This window comes from Chanodichthys erythropterus, chromosome 13 (assembly GCF_024489055.1).
Source record: "Chanodichthys erythropterus isolate Z2021 chromosome 13, ASM2448905v1, whole genome shotgun sequence".
Lineage (NCBI taxonomy): Eukaryota > Metazoa > Chordata > Actinopteri > Cypriniformes > Xenocyprididae > Chanodichthys > Chanodichthys erythropterus.
The window spans coordinates 27,839,708-27,855,227 of NC_090233.1; the positions used below are offsets into that span (position 1 = coordinate 27,839,708).

Below are 15,520 nucleotides of genomic sequence, written 5' to 3' on the forward strand. Positions count from 1 at the left end.
ATCCGTTTACCATAAAGCAGCTTTCATTTTTTTCACCATTTTATCTGATTTCTTTGAACTTTTTGATGCCACTGACCTGCAAATATAAACCTAGGGAGAGGGACTGTATATTTTAAAATGTACAAAGAACTACTTATACAGTGAAAAATAAAAATATGAATGTCTAATTACCAAGTTGACTCCACCAGAGTACTGTATATACTCACTGTAAAAAAATAAATAAATAAATAAACAAACATTTTATAATATAAAAGGAAAATACACTAAATATTGTTTTTTCAGTGTGATCTAACCTCCAGACTTTTAAGATCCCACAAACACACACAGAATTCTTCAATGTGAAAAGTCACAGCTGGCTTTTACACCCCCTACCCAACACATACACACCCACCATCAGCCATAATGAGGTATGCTTGGCTTCTATTTTTCTCATAAGAAACGCAAGGGAAAGGAACATTTTTTATTAATCGTAAAAGTAAATTGGAAAGGAACACCTTGTGATTGCAGGCCAAAGGTTGCTGAAAAAAGAGAGATGGGTTTAATTAGCTAATTAAATAAACAAGATATGGGGGAGTTTAATGCCAAAAAGCAATTACCAGAAATGCCATAATGAGAAAACTTCTCAAACCTCGGTAAATCAGATCAGAAAAAGGCAGATTTAGAAGTAAATGAAATCTTGAGAGGAGGGCCAGATGAAAGAAAAAGGCGGGAACGTAACGCTCTCATTTCTGTAGCGACGTTCACAAAGATGCACAAGACCTCCTTTTAGCGAGACCCACGGATTGAAATCACGGCAGGAAAAAGAGGAAGTGCCAACTCAAATGCCTTTCATTACTCTCTGTAATGATGCAGACGCAAGAGTTTGTGTTGAAATCTGGAAGGTAATGAACCATGTTTTTGGCCAAGGACTATTGGAGAGCCGTCTCGACTTCCAATGAGTGTCCAACACACCAAGCCAAAACCATCAAATGTTGATGTACACCGAGCAGAGATGTCAAGACTGCATTTTTGATGGTTATAGTTATTTAATTAAGTACTTTTTTCTTTTACAGATAGTTATTTTTGAATGGTTCCTCCATTTCTCCAAACAGAGGACACAATGAAACAGGTCAACCATTAAACACGATACAACAGCACATGAAATATGTACAATTTTACTCTCAATCTCCCTCACTCTCACAAAAGTCTTGGCAGACACTGAATAGCAATCTCTTTTAGAGAATATGCATACAGACATAAAATTTATTCTACCAAATCATTGGGGAAAAAAAACATGCCGTTTCCTCTGGAGACTACGACCCTTTCAAAAAGAGCGATTCATATGTCAAACTTGAGAAGACGAAACAATACATGTTCACGTATCTGTACTGTGCATTTGTATGATTACTTACTAATAGGAAGTAAATGATAAAGGTGGGAAAATTGGACATAAAATTGTTTTAGGCACCAAAGACGACAGAACATTTTCAAAAAAGAAAGAATAAACTTGCACTTGAAGTGAAAAGGGCCCGTAAACAAAAGGCAACAACCACTGCAAAAAAAGAAACAAAGAGGTCTTTTTATATTTGGACGTCTGTTTGTGGGCAAGAAGTGATATCTATCATCATCCATAAACCCCCACAGTCCAAAATGTCAGGTAACGTCCACAACATTTCTTCAGAGAAACTTCTCAAAGGGGAACAAAATTATGTTGAGCTTCACCCCAGCTTTATAGAGCTGCTCTTTCATGGAGTCTAAGGATTTCAGGGTCAGGCTATCCCAGCCATAACCACACAGACCACATATGCGTGCGTATGATCATTTTTTGCTTCTGCGTCTTTCTTCGACTTGATTACGTTTCCCTCGTTAGGGGTGATTGTCTTGCAAGTGACTCAGTACTTGCGTGGTTCTGAATTCTTCTAAGGTGGCTGAATGCACAAAAGTGGCGTGGAAGATCTTGGGTGTGGGTGGACATTCACAATGATAGATTGGAGGGAAGAGTTGAGGAAATATATGAAGAAAAGGCACACCGCAAATTATACATCCATGTTTCCTCAGCAAACCTGTGTAAAAAGAACCAAGTAGCCGATAAGTTTGTTTTCTCTCTCTTATTTTTTTAATCATATGTTTTTCAATCATCTGGTACCATAAATGTACATTTACAAATTTACATTTCCATAATGCAAGTAACTTTATGTTACCGTTTTAAATGCAAATTGAGGGATAGCATTGACAATAATAGGTTTGCACAAAGATTTCAATTTACAGTATTTTCATTATACCTTTTGGTCAGGTAGAAGGGTGTTGCTCTGCAGGGGGGTCAGGTGACTACTGAGCAAAGCTCCACCTGGTCGGTCATGCTCACAAAAGATGGTGCCGTTGACGTAGTGAAATCGGTCACCAGGCACCAAGCGATTTCGACATGTGGCACAAGTGAAACACTGTGGAGGAGAAGAAAAAAAAGAAAGAAATGTTATTTCATTGGTACTCTGGTATCTCATTTAATAAGACAAGTAAATTTTTCAAATAAAAAAAGTATTAAAGTTGAGATGAAATAGAAGTTCCATACAGTAAAATACATCTGTGTGAAAGATTAAAAAAAAAAACAGAAAGGCAGAGATTCAATCAATCGACTGTTGATTGGATAGAGGCAGATCATCTAAATATGAGCTAAGCGGTTTAAGCGGAATTGATTTAATAAAAAAAAAAAGAAAAAAAAAGAAGAGATTATAATAAGATCAATGAAATACATTTCTGCATCTGAAATTGCGTACTGTATAGTGGTAATACATTTGGTTTTAAAACTTACTTTGCGACTGTTAAAAAAGTATGTTCTATATACTATGAATGTGTGCAGTTTGAATGAAACTCAGATGTACTACATCCGCCATGTTGTCATGTGACCTACGGCGGCAGCTATGTCACTGCCATTCACAAATCCTCTCCTGTGGCCTCATGGGATAGTAAAGTGTCCATCGAATGCACACTTCAGAAACTTGGTGGAAGTAGTAGATCATAGTAGAATACATAATACTTGGCTCACATACTGTTTTTCGGAAGTAGGCATATTCGGACACAGCGACTGTGAACTTTCATGTCTTGTCAACTTTAAATAGACAAATTAATTCACCAATATAAGCAGAAAAATTTCATATAGTAAATACTACTGAAATAAATGGGGAAGTGAGCGAGACCAGAGTACCTACACATATGATACATTTGCATTGTTTGGAAAAATCTATTACCCTCTAAGCTCACATTTCTTCAGATACTCACAAATTAGAAATTTTGTCAGGATGTAGTTACCCAATTTTGAAAACTTATGCAAACATGGACCACTGGGAAACCAAACTGATCCTCTCAGCTTAATCAGGGAATGGTTTCCTTTTCCAATCAAATATTATTAAGACAGGTTGACACCTACACCACTATAATTAAGGAGGAATGTGTGGAGCAGTTGGGAAAATGGTTAGTTGATGAGTTTTGGTAGGCATCTCTTGAGACTATCCTGCTATCAGTGTTCAGTAAAAGCAAGACTTCAGCTGACAATTAAAAGAGAAACATATTTCCCCAAAAAGAGACTGCTTTAGGTCTTTACAGATGTTTCCATTCCAACCAAATAATGAGAAGCATAAACACATACTTTAATACAATAATGCCTCTAATTTTCACTCTGGAGATATGGGATGTGAGTCCAAGTCATTGTTTTGCAAGAATTATACATTTCAGACTTTTGACTTCCAGTCTTGAGGGAGTTGCAATACAATACTCAAAAAGAAATAAAATGTCATAAATCTAACTATTAAACATTGTCTCAAGCTTATGTTGAGCAATTCCTGCTGGCTTTCATGGCAATGTCAAAGGGAATTAGGTAATTGCACTGTACAAAACAAAATTCCCTTATGTTTGGGACTGGTTCAGAAATTGTAGCCTTAAGTGTACAAGGATGTTGGATAAAATCTGCAAATGATGATTTCAAATTGAATTTCAATTTTATTTTTTATATTCTGATCTTGTATTGTTTTGTTCGTTTGCTACAAATATGATTTTGCACACAATATTTAGTTCTCTTTATCCTGTTTGTTTTCTAATATTTTGTTTTTGGATATAATGGAAGTAAGGACAGATTTTTTTTTTCTTCCATATTGTGACATTTTGTTTAAAAATAAGGAGCTCAAAAAAAAAGAAGAAAAAAAAGAAAATTGCACAGTTAACTTTTTTGTTTGTTTGTTTTTATGGCTCACCTTTAGATGGTAGACGTTACCCTGGGCCCTCATCACCATCTCACTGGCGGGGATAGACTGTCCACATGCACTGCAGGCTCCACTGTGACCAAACAATCTGCACAGTGGGGGAAAAACAGCAATTAATTCAAACAAGAATATTTAAAAAGAGTGACAAGAAATCAGCTGAAAGTCAACAAAAACATGTTCATTAAGTGATGTTCTCACTTCATAAAAACGGTTTACCATATTGCAAAATGACACACAAACCACCCTAAAAATAAAACTTCTCATCAAAGGGATAGTTCTCCCAAAAATTAAAATTATCCCATGATTTACTCACCCTCAAGCCATCCTAGGTGTATGTGACTATCTTCAATCAGAGGTATAGGCCTTCCAAGCTTTATAATGGTGGTGAACGTGGGGGGCTTGTTTTGAAGCCCCCCTTAAAAAATGCATCCATCCATCATAAAAAATAATCCAGGCTCCAGGGGGTTAATAAAGGTCTTCTGAAGTGATGGGTTTTTGTAAGAAAATATCCATATTTAAAACTTTATAAAGGAAAATACCTAGTTTTCAGCAGACGACCATACACAACGATTTGCGGCGGAAGAGTAACCCCTGACTTGACACATGATGCAAAGACGAATGTGGAAGCGCAGAGGATAGAGCAAAACAAAACACCGGTCACAAATTAGAAGTCTGAAACGAGAAAGTTTAAAGAGGAATGTTGGAGTGATTTCGATATATGAGAAGAGAAGCTTGAGTTTGTTGCCCAGCCCTATTTGTTTAAACTGCGAGAGGCATCCAAGCTTACTATACTCCTACATCCTGCATCATACATTGCATCACGGGTTACTCATTTGGCGCGAGGTCTCTTTTGAAAGGTATGTGTACCACAGGTGGTACAGTGGAATGCTAACAGATTAAATATGGATATTTTTCTTACAAAAACCCACCACTTTGCTTCAGAAGGCCTTTATTAACCCCCTGGAGCTGTAGGGATTTTTGATTGGATTTATGTTGGATGCATTTATTTTGGGCTTTAAAACACCCCCTCCATTCACTACCATTATAAAGCTTAGAAGAGCCAGGATATTTTTAGATATATCTCCGATTGTGTTTGTCTAAAAGACGATAGTCATATACACTTAGGATGGCTTGAGGGGGTGTAAAAAGTTTTGGGTGAACTAACCCTTTAATTCACTTCTTTTCATTCCACACATGGGGAAATTCATTTTTATGTCCAAAGCTTGAAGTTTGAGTGCTTCGCAATGAGTGTGTTTGTGCGTGGCTTGGCTTGGATGGCAGGGCACCAAAGCCCCTCTAGTCCTTAGACTGCAGCCTATCAGCTAATCTGGAGTGGCAGTGTAATTGGTGGCAATGGGTGGGGGGTGGCAGCTATAGGAGCCTCTGATCCACCCTTGGCTCCTAATTAGGGTGCACTTGATTACTCTGCTGAGCTTGAGGTTGTTATGAACAATTTTAGGAGAACACTCAAATGAGTTCAAGTCGTGCTCTTGATGAGCTGAAAGGAAAAAAAGCATCCACACACACACTAGGTCGAATAGAGATAAAACCCAGATGCACACAAACAAATGCAACATACAAGCATTCCGCTCGCACACATGCACACAAACAAGTTGTTTTCATTCAGAACACCTGGAGCCACCGTGTCACAGTCATGTTTCAGTAGGAAACATTTCTTCTGCTCCCTCTCAGGGGTCTTTATTGTGACGGTAACCAGACCAGTTTGGCAGCTAATTCTCACCGCTTCACTTTCTCCTCTTCCCCTTACCCTCTCTTGCTCTCTCTCTCAACCCCTCCTCCGCTATCACTGTCCCAGCTCTGACTGCTCGCAGTAATGAATTTTTGATCTTAATCCAAACAGTAATTTAATAAGAGACAGCAGAAAGGAGCCCTGTTCTCCCTAATTAATGCACCCTACTTTTATCAGACCTCAGGCTCCATGCTGTGTCATTTGGTAATGAAGCTCTGCCCTTTTGATTAGCTGTATTATACATATTTAATACACTGCAGATTGAGTACACCTTACATGCTCTTAAAGGAAATATCCCTAAGACCACCCTTGACACGTATAACATGTTTGCTGAATTATAGTGCTGTAAGAGATGTCCTTTGTGAAGAAAGTATTTCTCACTTGAGTTGTGTTCCGAAGATGAACAAAGGTTTACGGGTGTGGAACGACATGAGGGTGAGTAATTAATGACAAATTTCATTTTTGGGTGAACTAACCCTTTAAGGAGGCCTAAACTGATGACAAATACAAAATTTGGCAAAATATACACTATATTAAATTATATTATAGCAACAACAACAATTTTATTATTATTTTTGCATTATTTTTCAGTTCAGTCAGTCCCATGTCAAACTATTTTTCACATTATATATTAATTTAATAATAATATAATAATAATAATAATAATAATAATAGGATAGGAATCTAATATAATTAATAGATTGTATTATTTTTCACTATTCGAGTCAGTCTCGTGCACTTTCTAAAGCATTTGTAATATTATATAGGTATATTAAAAAAGTAATATAACAATAATATGAATACATTAATAAATTAATTCATATCAATATAAAATGCATATAAAATAAAATGAATATTAAATAGCTAATAATAAAAAAAATTTGAATATACATGATAATATATTAATATACAAACATATATTAAAAAATGTAAATGTGTGAGGAATTCAAAATGATTTTAAAACAAAAATCCTGTGTGTTATTAACTCTTAACTATGACAACTATTTTGTATCAGTAATATTTGTTTCAAATATGGCAGGACACTGCACTGTTTCTTTTTGATTTTGGGGTCAGGGAGATTATTTGACTTTTAAGCAGACATCTCTGGCACTTCTACAGCAATCACAGGCATACAAAAAAAAAACATCTGTGTGGCAATGCCAAATAGACAGAGATCCCTGGTTGAGGTCCAAACAGACCAGTGTGGGTCTAACAGGCAACAATGCCGTGCCGTCATGGACCAATGCATCACTGCACACATCCAAACACACAGAGGTCAATTTCAAAGCCTCAGCGATTATAAACAAGTCTAATCTCCTCACCTCTGGAGCCTTCAGCTCAAAATATACAAGGGAATAGAAACCAAATTCAATCAAAGAGTTATGTAATCATCATATGGCACATATGCAATCATAGACCTCAGTGAAAACTGCCATAAAAACAAACGATCAATTGTTAGGGTTTGCAAATCAAGGTTACGGTTGTTTTGTAGACTGGTCAAAATTTATGACAAAATGACAGTTCTAAGTGGAGTTCAATTTGATCACTGACTGTGTGGTTAAACATTACAGCTTGAATCTAAAGCAGTGTACAGCACATGTGGGGAGTCTTTGAGGGATATGGCTGCTCCAGATGCCATGTTACATGCACCCACACACTTCCTGTCATAATTGGTGAACTTTTCTTGTCCTGTTACAGCTCACGCAGTAACATATATTCCATATTTATGTGTTGCCAAAGAAAAGATGTCTAAAATAAATGTCAGATGCTGCACTGCATTGATTTCAATTTCGATCAATTTCAGATAAAATTACTTTCACAAATGGATGAATTAACATTTTACTTGTTTGAATTTGTGATAAACTTGGACATAAGGAGTATTAAACAATAAATAGAAAAACCTTGTACAACCCAAAGTCGCACAAGATAACTAATGTCATAAACAGAAAAAAAATGGCTGTTTGTTTATGCAAGATATGGTAGGGATGCCACAATTCTCAATATAATATTGAACCATTCGTTACAACATCCACATTTCAATACGCGCTTGTGAATTTAAGCATTTTTTCTTTCGGCTTTGCGTTTAAATAATTTCTGTGCGTTTTATTTCTCTTTGAATTGGCTGTGTTTGTGTGTGCCCGTGAGTCTAAGCGCCAAGATGAGAAAACACCTCGCAGCGAGTAAATATCCAATCACTATGTAGTGCACTAAAGTTAAGGGGCGCATAACCATGCTTGCAATGCTGGTGTCAGATTTCACACTTTAACATGGCAAATGGTGAAGTGAGGCTGCAATATGAGGAAGCACCACTGTCTTTCAAATATGTGGTTTGTGGGGACTTTTTGTTCTGCCGAGGTATGTATTGAACCATGGGCTAAATGAATTGTTGCATACCTAGCAGTGTGCAGGATTTATCGGTTTTCTTATGCTTAAATATGAAACACAAATTTACAACAAGTCTGTGGAAGCCCATCTAGATATCCTGAGCATTTCAGACCATTCACCTGAACTTAAAGCACTACCAATTCTAGAAAGCAGATATGGATGTGTCAAATGATATAAAATGACAATCAAGTTCAGGAATCAATAACATTTTATTGATTCGTTTCCAGTCAAACCCAGAGATTTCCCGTCCTCCTCGTCTAACACATTACGACTGATACTGTCACCAGGAGGAACATCATTTATTTGCTCTAATTGAACGTTTATGTCTCATTCCCACCAAATCTCTGACTGCATTTTTCTTTTAGTACCTGATGTAATCGTTCCTGCATAGGATCATTCCTCCTTTGCTGAAGCAGGTGCTGCCGATCTCTCCCAGTTGAGCCTGGCAGCAGGAGCACTTAAGGCAGCGTGTGTGCCAGTACCGATCCATGGAGAAGAGCAGGAAGCGATCAGAGATCCGACCTCCGCAGCCTGCACAGGAGCGCACTGCCCCGCCACTACCTCCCGTTACCGCGACAGCAGTGGTTTCCACACGGCTGTTCACCATCGCCTGCCTGCGGGATAGAACGGAGAAGCTCGTAAATCAGCATATCTGGCCTGTGTTACCCATTCCAGAGGCCAGATAGTTCTGCCATTATCAGAAGATCAGCCATTAGAGATGTTCCCCCTAACCTCTTCAAACAAATCACCATAATACATTCTTATGATCCTAAGAAAACATCATAGCAGATTAATGGGACAGATATATATTCTCTCTCTATTGCTGATTTCATTTTCAATGTCCCAAACCAGAGCCAAGAGAAAACTGACTGACCAAATGAGATAATTTTACAGTATATTCCTACAATTTAGGAAAATGACTGATGTAGCAGCACAGTATACTCAAGTATATTTACAGATTAAGTGTAATAGAATATGTTTACAGTACTATGCTGGTATCTAGGTTCCCCAAATGCAATGCAACTTGAATACATAATGTGGCTGCGTATTGTTTTTTCTTTTTTTACTATTTGTCATTTTACTTCTCTGTGGTTGTGCTTACCTTTAGGTTATTGCTTTGTAAATTTCAGGGTTTTATTACATCTAAAATTATCTTTATTGTTTATCACCATTATTTTCTATTCTGGGTTTGGTATTCTGAGTGAGGAATATTCAAAAAAAAAAGTTTGCCAGAGTAGCTACTAGTCAGCTCAAAACAACGGTATTGCAAGCCCCCAACAGCACAGGTCTTTTAAAGCACTGAAATATCATTTATTTTTTTATTTTCTTTAAGTTATGATTACATCTAAGGGCCAGTTATAACGTTTAGCTTATTTTCTTCATGTAATAGTGCATTCTGTAATGTTTTATACTGGCTAAGAGAAAATAAAGGTTTCTAATCAAAGGAAACAATCATAAATGAGACTTCACTATTTACAATATTTTTATTCCACAATGCAGTGCAATGAGAGAAAATTGCAATGTGGTTGGCTATAGCAGAACTGTAAGCAGTTAATGAAACAGTACTCGGTGTACGTCTTGGCAGAGTTTCACCAATGAAGAGGTACACAAATCTGTCTAGAAAACAACCTGCTCTTGCATGAGAACCAGTGCTTCTAAAATTACTGCATAATGGACAGAGCCTAAGGCACTGCTAAACAACCTCTGACCACCATAACACCATTATAGATGTGATATTTTATTAACAATAGTTAACATTATGAACAACATCAAATCAGTTTTTATAGTTAAATGCATTTAAAATGTGTTTGTACAAACATAATGTTATATGAAGTACCTCAAGAAAAGTTACAGTTGAAAGAAAAAGAAAGAAATTTATAGTGCAATGTTATTGCCACGGAACTATAATAAAACTAATGCTGCAGGCAGTTCTATGGAAATGATGTAGTCCACAGATTTTTATATCTGCCTTAACATTATCAGTTTATATCTACAGCTCATTTCCAGAACTTTCATTGCAAATATGAGTGGAGATCAAACCCAGCTGGAGGCAGTGCAGCTTTCAAATGGCAGTAACTGAAACCATAAGGACAAAAACTAAAGTCTGTTCCCTTTCAGAGTACCTTATCAAAGAGTGTGAATGCTGATCCAAGAACAGGGGTCATATCAATATGGCATCTCCAAATAAGACCACCAATCTAACCTTATCTGTATGAGACTTTACAAACACCACCTTGCTTTACCACAGTTCAGTTTTCACAGTACGTAAACAAAAACATTTCAGAGGCGGAACTCAACTACTTTTCCAAGACTGATTTTTTAATATGTTCTAGTTTGCAGTTGGAATGTCTTGTGGTAAACAGCCTTCAACCAACACGAGAACTCAATCACAAAACCAACCACTGTTAATGATGTTTTCCAAATGAAAGTGCAGCTGATTTGTCATTCCCTGTCTGATGATTTTAGTTTGAGTATGTTTTCACTTATGTCGAGTGTATTCCCTTGATGAGTTACTGTTCACCAGCCGTTTCCCTGCGAGCAAGCAAACTATTCCCGCTCTCAATAAACAGCCTTATGCAGTTCCAGAAGGATGAATTCAGTCTAACCACTAACCATCCTCACCACACACACACACGAGTACATTTTTAGTATGTCTAGCTTCAGGCCAACATATTACCTTTTTCTAACATTATCTAAAAAATCCATAAAATTGTGACTTGAGAAGGTCAGACCATCCAACTAAGCAAAACACATTCAGACTCGAGGCACAATACATATGCTCGGATGCATTAGAAAATGCTTGCACATTTTATTTCTAAAAATAACTTTGTATCTCTGCATTGTTTTCTGAACAGACTCGAAAGTGAGCTTCTATGCAGCATTTGGAGAACCTCAGGAAAATCCCATGAGGACGAGACGGTGCAGTTTTCTCCTTTTGGAGACTAGAGGCTGCAGCAATGTGAGGAAGAGGCTTTGGACATCTGGCTGAGGCTATATCACTTGTTATTTCCTCCCTCTGTTGTTCTAAAGGAGAGGTCAGTCGGCAGCAGCCTGGAGACGGGGGCCAGGTTAGAGGTCACAACTGAGCCCTGTTGATTGGTAGGGTCGAGCAGGGGTCAAAAGAGGAGAGGAAAGCAACAGGAAAGCTCTTTGTGCTTTGCTGCAAAGGAGTGGGAATGCTTTCCTCAGGTCATATCTGTCTTCCCAACCTTGTGCCGGACAAAAGATATCAACCGCCATGCGCATTCCCACAAACAGGAGCATGAACAGTGCCAACAGGTACAATAGGCTCTTAGAGGGACAGTTCCCCCCCAAAATGAAACTCACCCTAACACAAAAATAGGATATTTTATCCTGTCCATACTTTCAAAATGTCTTCTTTTGTGTTATACATGTCATATAGGTTTGGAACGACAATGACAATTTTCATTTTGGGGGAACTATCCCTTTAAACTATGGATGACACAGGGAACGACGTTTTTGGTGAAGCACCTTACAAACAGCTTATGCAGTGGTGTGGTGGAATTATGAAACGGATCTTTCAATATGAAAATGGAGAAATCCTAAAGCTAAGAATTAGCAATCTGCAGAAGAATAGCCTTGAAAGATCTTGTGCACATTTGTGGTTTACATTCCCTCACCTTACCTGGTAAAACAGGTCGAGCAGGTCTACAACCCTAAGAGAGCTGCAAGTGCATTTCTCCTACAAACAGAGTGACATCCTGAAACTGACATGAACATACATGCCTGAATTCTTATTGGAGAATTTGCCAGGCACCAGTTTAAACCAATTTCCGACACTCTTGGCTCTAATCTTTTCATTGTCATGTCAGCGTTGGGCATATTTGTAAGTCTTACAAGAACTATGAGCCTGATATCTTATTAAATGCACTGGGACCGGCTGTACGAGATTATTAACCTGAACCAAAGGTAAATTTATTCAGCGCTCCTACGCAAGCAGATTTCGCCTCAGGACTTTTTCTCCATAACTGACACCAGTAACAAGCACCATACATTGTCACACCTGCAGAAGTGCCGTTCCAAAGCAGGTTGCCAAATAACTTTGCAACAGTTAATTTCATGAAAATGCAAATCCCCCATTTTTTAATCATCCTTCTCCTGCAGACCTGAGAGCTAGAGAGACAATGCTGCTGAATGGGACCCTGGGGGAATATCACAGGCTTTGAGGCTTGGCTGTTTCAATACAGAACAATTACATTATCCTCTAATAACTTAGGTAAGTTAATCCTTCACTGGAAACGTTTGGCGACAACCTTTTTTAAGCTATGAGGCTTAATGTAGTGTCTTATCACAGGGTAGCAGAAGTTGTGATGCTGTAGGCCTATCTTTGGCAGTCTGCATTGTGTTGTGACCAATTCCTTACTTAAAAGGTAAGGAAAATGGCATACATAAACTTATGAGGAGTGCAAAGTTTGTTTAAAGGTCACTTCTAACTTAAAACAGGCAAATCTGGGCATATATCGGTGATTTATGGGCAAACAGTTGTAGATCAATGTGCAGATTAATGAGTGGAGAATGTCATAAAAGCTCTTCAGACCCACATTAACTATATTTACTTATTAAATTATATCCCATATAAGGTTAATGGAGTAACAATAGATTAATAAAACATACATACAAATAAAAAGCTTGTACCTCAAGGTCTTCAAGTCGAGAATTCATCCTGTTTTCCCAAACGTATGAATAAACTGAACTATTCAACCAAAGTACTGCTAGTTTCGAAGCGAGGAGCTACTCTGGAAATAGACCAAACTCTTCTCTTTCTCTCTCGTTATTTAAACGCTGTCATCAGAAAGGTCATCGAGGGGGAGGTTCGTTCAGTTCCACTCGACTAACGGGCTGATTGATGAAATAAGAGGCAAAAACAGAAGCTAATGAAGAGAAACACAATACCGTCGCTGTCCGAGCGCAGACTGATGGATTGGTGTCGGCTTGACGGAGCAAATGATGGGTCTACACTATTAGACAAATAACATATCATCAATTACTAGCCTAATGGTGTAGGAGACTTAAGAACACACTATTATGTTTTATGGTTGTGCCTCAACTTTTCCTTTTGGGGGCCGGAAGGTCTGTTGAGAAGTAACCGCTCGGTCTCCATAGAAACTCGTTAAACGCGAGAACGCCCGTATAATTTCGCTTTTTTGTTTTTAAATATAATCAGACTTAAGCTGTAAATGTGAATTTTAATGTCATTTACACGTCGGTTAGGATAATAATAACTGCGCACAAACCCAGTGTGAGTCGGTGATAATTAAAATAAATGAGCGTAACACCATGGTTCGCAGCCTCTAAAAATAGTAGCGAGTCCAGTGAGCAAATGACCAAACCCTGGTTGGCACCACCGCAGATTAGCAGTATATCCTTCTCTTTTAATAATGCGCTCTGGGGCCATATAACTACACGCTTCGCCGTTTCATTAAAACGGGTCTCTTTTTAATTAACACTCCGCGCACAACTCCCCATTGTGCACAATTCTCCGCTCCAGTGACAGCACACATAAAGGCACCGTCTCAAAACATAATGTGCTACCTACCTAGACAGCATTTTACCTAGACACCAACTCAGCCCAGCTGTCTAGGTTGGCAGCTCACGGTGGTTTGAGATACAGCCCTTGAGTGAGAGTTACTGTACGGGAAAGTTGAAGCCAAGACGAACCAATGTAAAGTTTGGTTAATGAATAATTTCAACAAAAGGTTGGCAAAAATCATGTAAAATAACACCTAAGTTACTTAACTCTAAATAAAACTTTGATTTTTGGTCTGTAACTTAACTCAGCTGACAACTGCAACGCTGTTTACATAAAAATGCAGAGTAAACTGCCTTTATTACACATAAGTTAGCTACAAAAGTGTGATAAAATACAGAAATAATGACCTCTTATAGGAGCAGACGTGTTTGAACACGCACAGAACCTGACTAGAAACTGTAAAAGACAAAAAAAAAGACTGTCTGAAAACAAGTTCACAATCGGTTTAGTGATTAAATGTTTACTAGATTTTTACTCACCGTTATTTGTAACGTTACTTAGTCTGGAAAGAAGTCAAAAGGTGGTGGAATCACTCTCAAACTTATTGCGCGGTATTAAGCAGTGAGAGACTGGCTGTCTTGTTTTGTATTTCGCTTTGGTCCACCCAAAAATCGTTGAAGAAATGGTCTTTTGATAATCCGAGTGTCGCGTGTTCCAACAAACTTCAAAATCGTCCCTCTTGTTAGAAAGCGCTCCGCCACAACCGTCAAATTCACGTTAACGTTGACCTATCACACATGATCTCGCACGTGGCGGGTCCTTAAAACTAGTATTTATTATAACTCGCTTTCTTATGACTATGTGCCTTAAACCTCCTATGAGAGCTGCAAAGTCTTATTTCTGGCGTCAGTTTACGCTGAAATTACTCATGAACGAACAGGGAGAAAATTTTAAAGTCACTCCTCTGGTGACGTGCCATAGGTGCAACCCGCGCAGCCAATAAGCGACGAGGGGGCGTGGCATTTGACAGAATGATGGATGGCTGTTTGAGCGACTTCAAATTATTTGAAACCTAATTTAAATGGCCCATAATCACCAGGGCTGAGTTCTGCTGAAAGGACTTAAAGGCCGTCTTTATCCACAGCATTTAAACCTGCTGCAATTTAAATTAGTCGTGTTAATTATTCACCTATGCGCTTACACAAATGGACAGTTTTCGAAGCATCAATCTATAAATAAACCGACAATAGATGCAAAAACAGTCCAAATAACAGATGTGCTCACGCGAGAGGAAAACAGGCATCTGTTAAATTGAACACTACCACGTGCTCTGCTCTCTCACCTTATATTTGCTGCGTCTCTCGGCACTATCGAAGCTGCGAACATCTGGCCGAGATGGAAAGCCAATTACCTCTGGCGCCGTAAATCTTTATTTAACCAATGCAATACTGTCCAATTTGCCTTGATTTACCATTACAGGCTTAAATGAACTGGCCTTGGCCTCTCTCTTACAAGCAGTGCTAACACTAAGAAATGTTGTGGCTTACGATGTCAACTACTAAACACACCCGTGAGGCAGTAGCAATGTCTAAACTGTTAGTGGCAATACATAATTTGACAACTCTAGCCCGACACAGTCTTAACTAGGTACTCTGTTCATTA

At 38.2% G+C, this 15,520-nt stretch overlaps 1 protein-coding gene across 3 annotated transcripts; it reads right to left on the reverse strand.

The window, feature by feature from the left end:
* Positions 1-1,014: 1,014 nt before the first annotated feature.
* lmo4a (LIM domain only 4a) lies at positions 1,015-14,768 on the reverse strand. 3 transcript variants are annotated; one of them, XM_067406869.1, is made up of 5 exons: positions 14,398-14,768; positions 8,736-8,981; positions 4,224-4,320; positions 2,262-2,420; positions 1,015-2,042 (listed from the first exon to the last, which is right to left on the reverse strand). In XM_067406869.1, exons 2-5 carry the CDS (start codon positions 8,972-8,974, stop codon positions 2,034-2,036), a joined length of 504 nt encoding a protein of 167 aa, XP_067262970.1. In that variant the 5' UTR covers positions 8,975-8,981; positions 14,398-14,768; the 3' UTR covers positions 1,015-2,033. The 3 variants fall into 3 exon arrangements, with proteins under 3 accessions (XP_067262970.1, XP_067262971.1, XP_067262973.1); XM_067406870.1 differs by lacking the exon at positions 14,398-14,768 and adding an exon at positions 13,024-13,152; XM_067406872.1 differs by lacking the exon at positions 1,015-2,042 and having other exon boundaries at positions 2,256-2,420.
* Between the last annotated feature and the right edge of the window lie 752 nt (positions 14,769-15,520).

Bases quoted from the DNA above. Each gene is read 5' to 3' on its own strand.
- lmo4a (XM_067406869.1), bottom strand. From the start codon at position 8,974: ATGGTGAACAGCCGTGTGGAAACCACTGCTGTCGCGGTAACGGGAGGT. The intron at 4,321-8,735 runs GTACTAAAAGAA...CCCACTGTGCAG, and splicing joins TGCAGGAACGATTACATCAG to ATTGTTTGGTCACAGTGGAG. The intron at 2,421-4,223 runs GTGAGCCATAAA...TCTCCTCCACAG, and splicing joins GTAACGTCTACCATCTAAAG to TGTTTCACTTGTGCCACATG.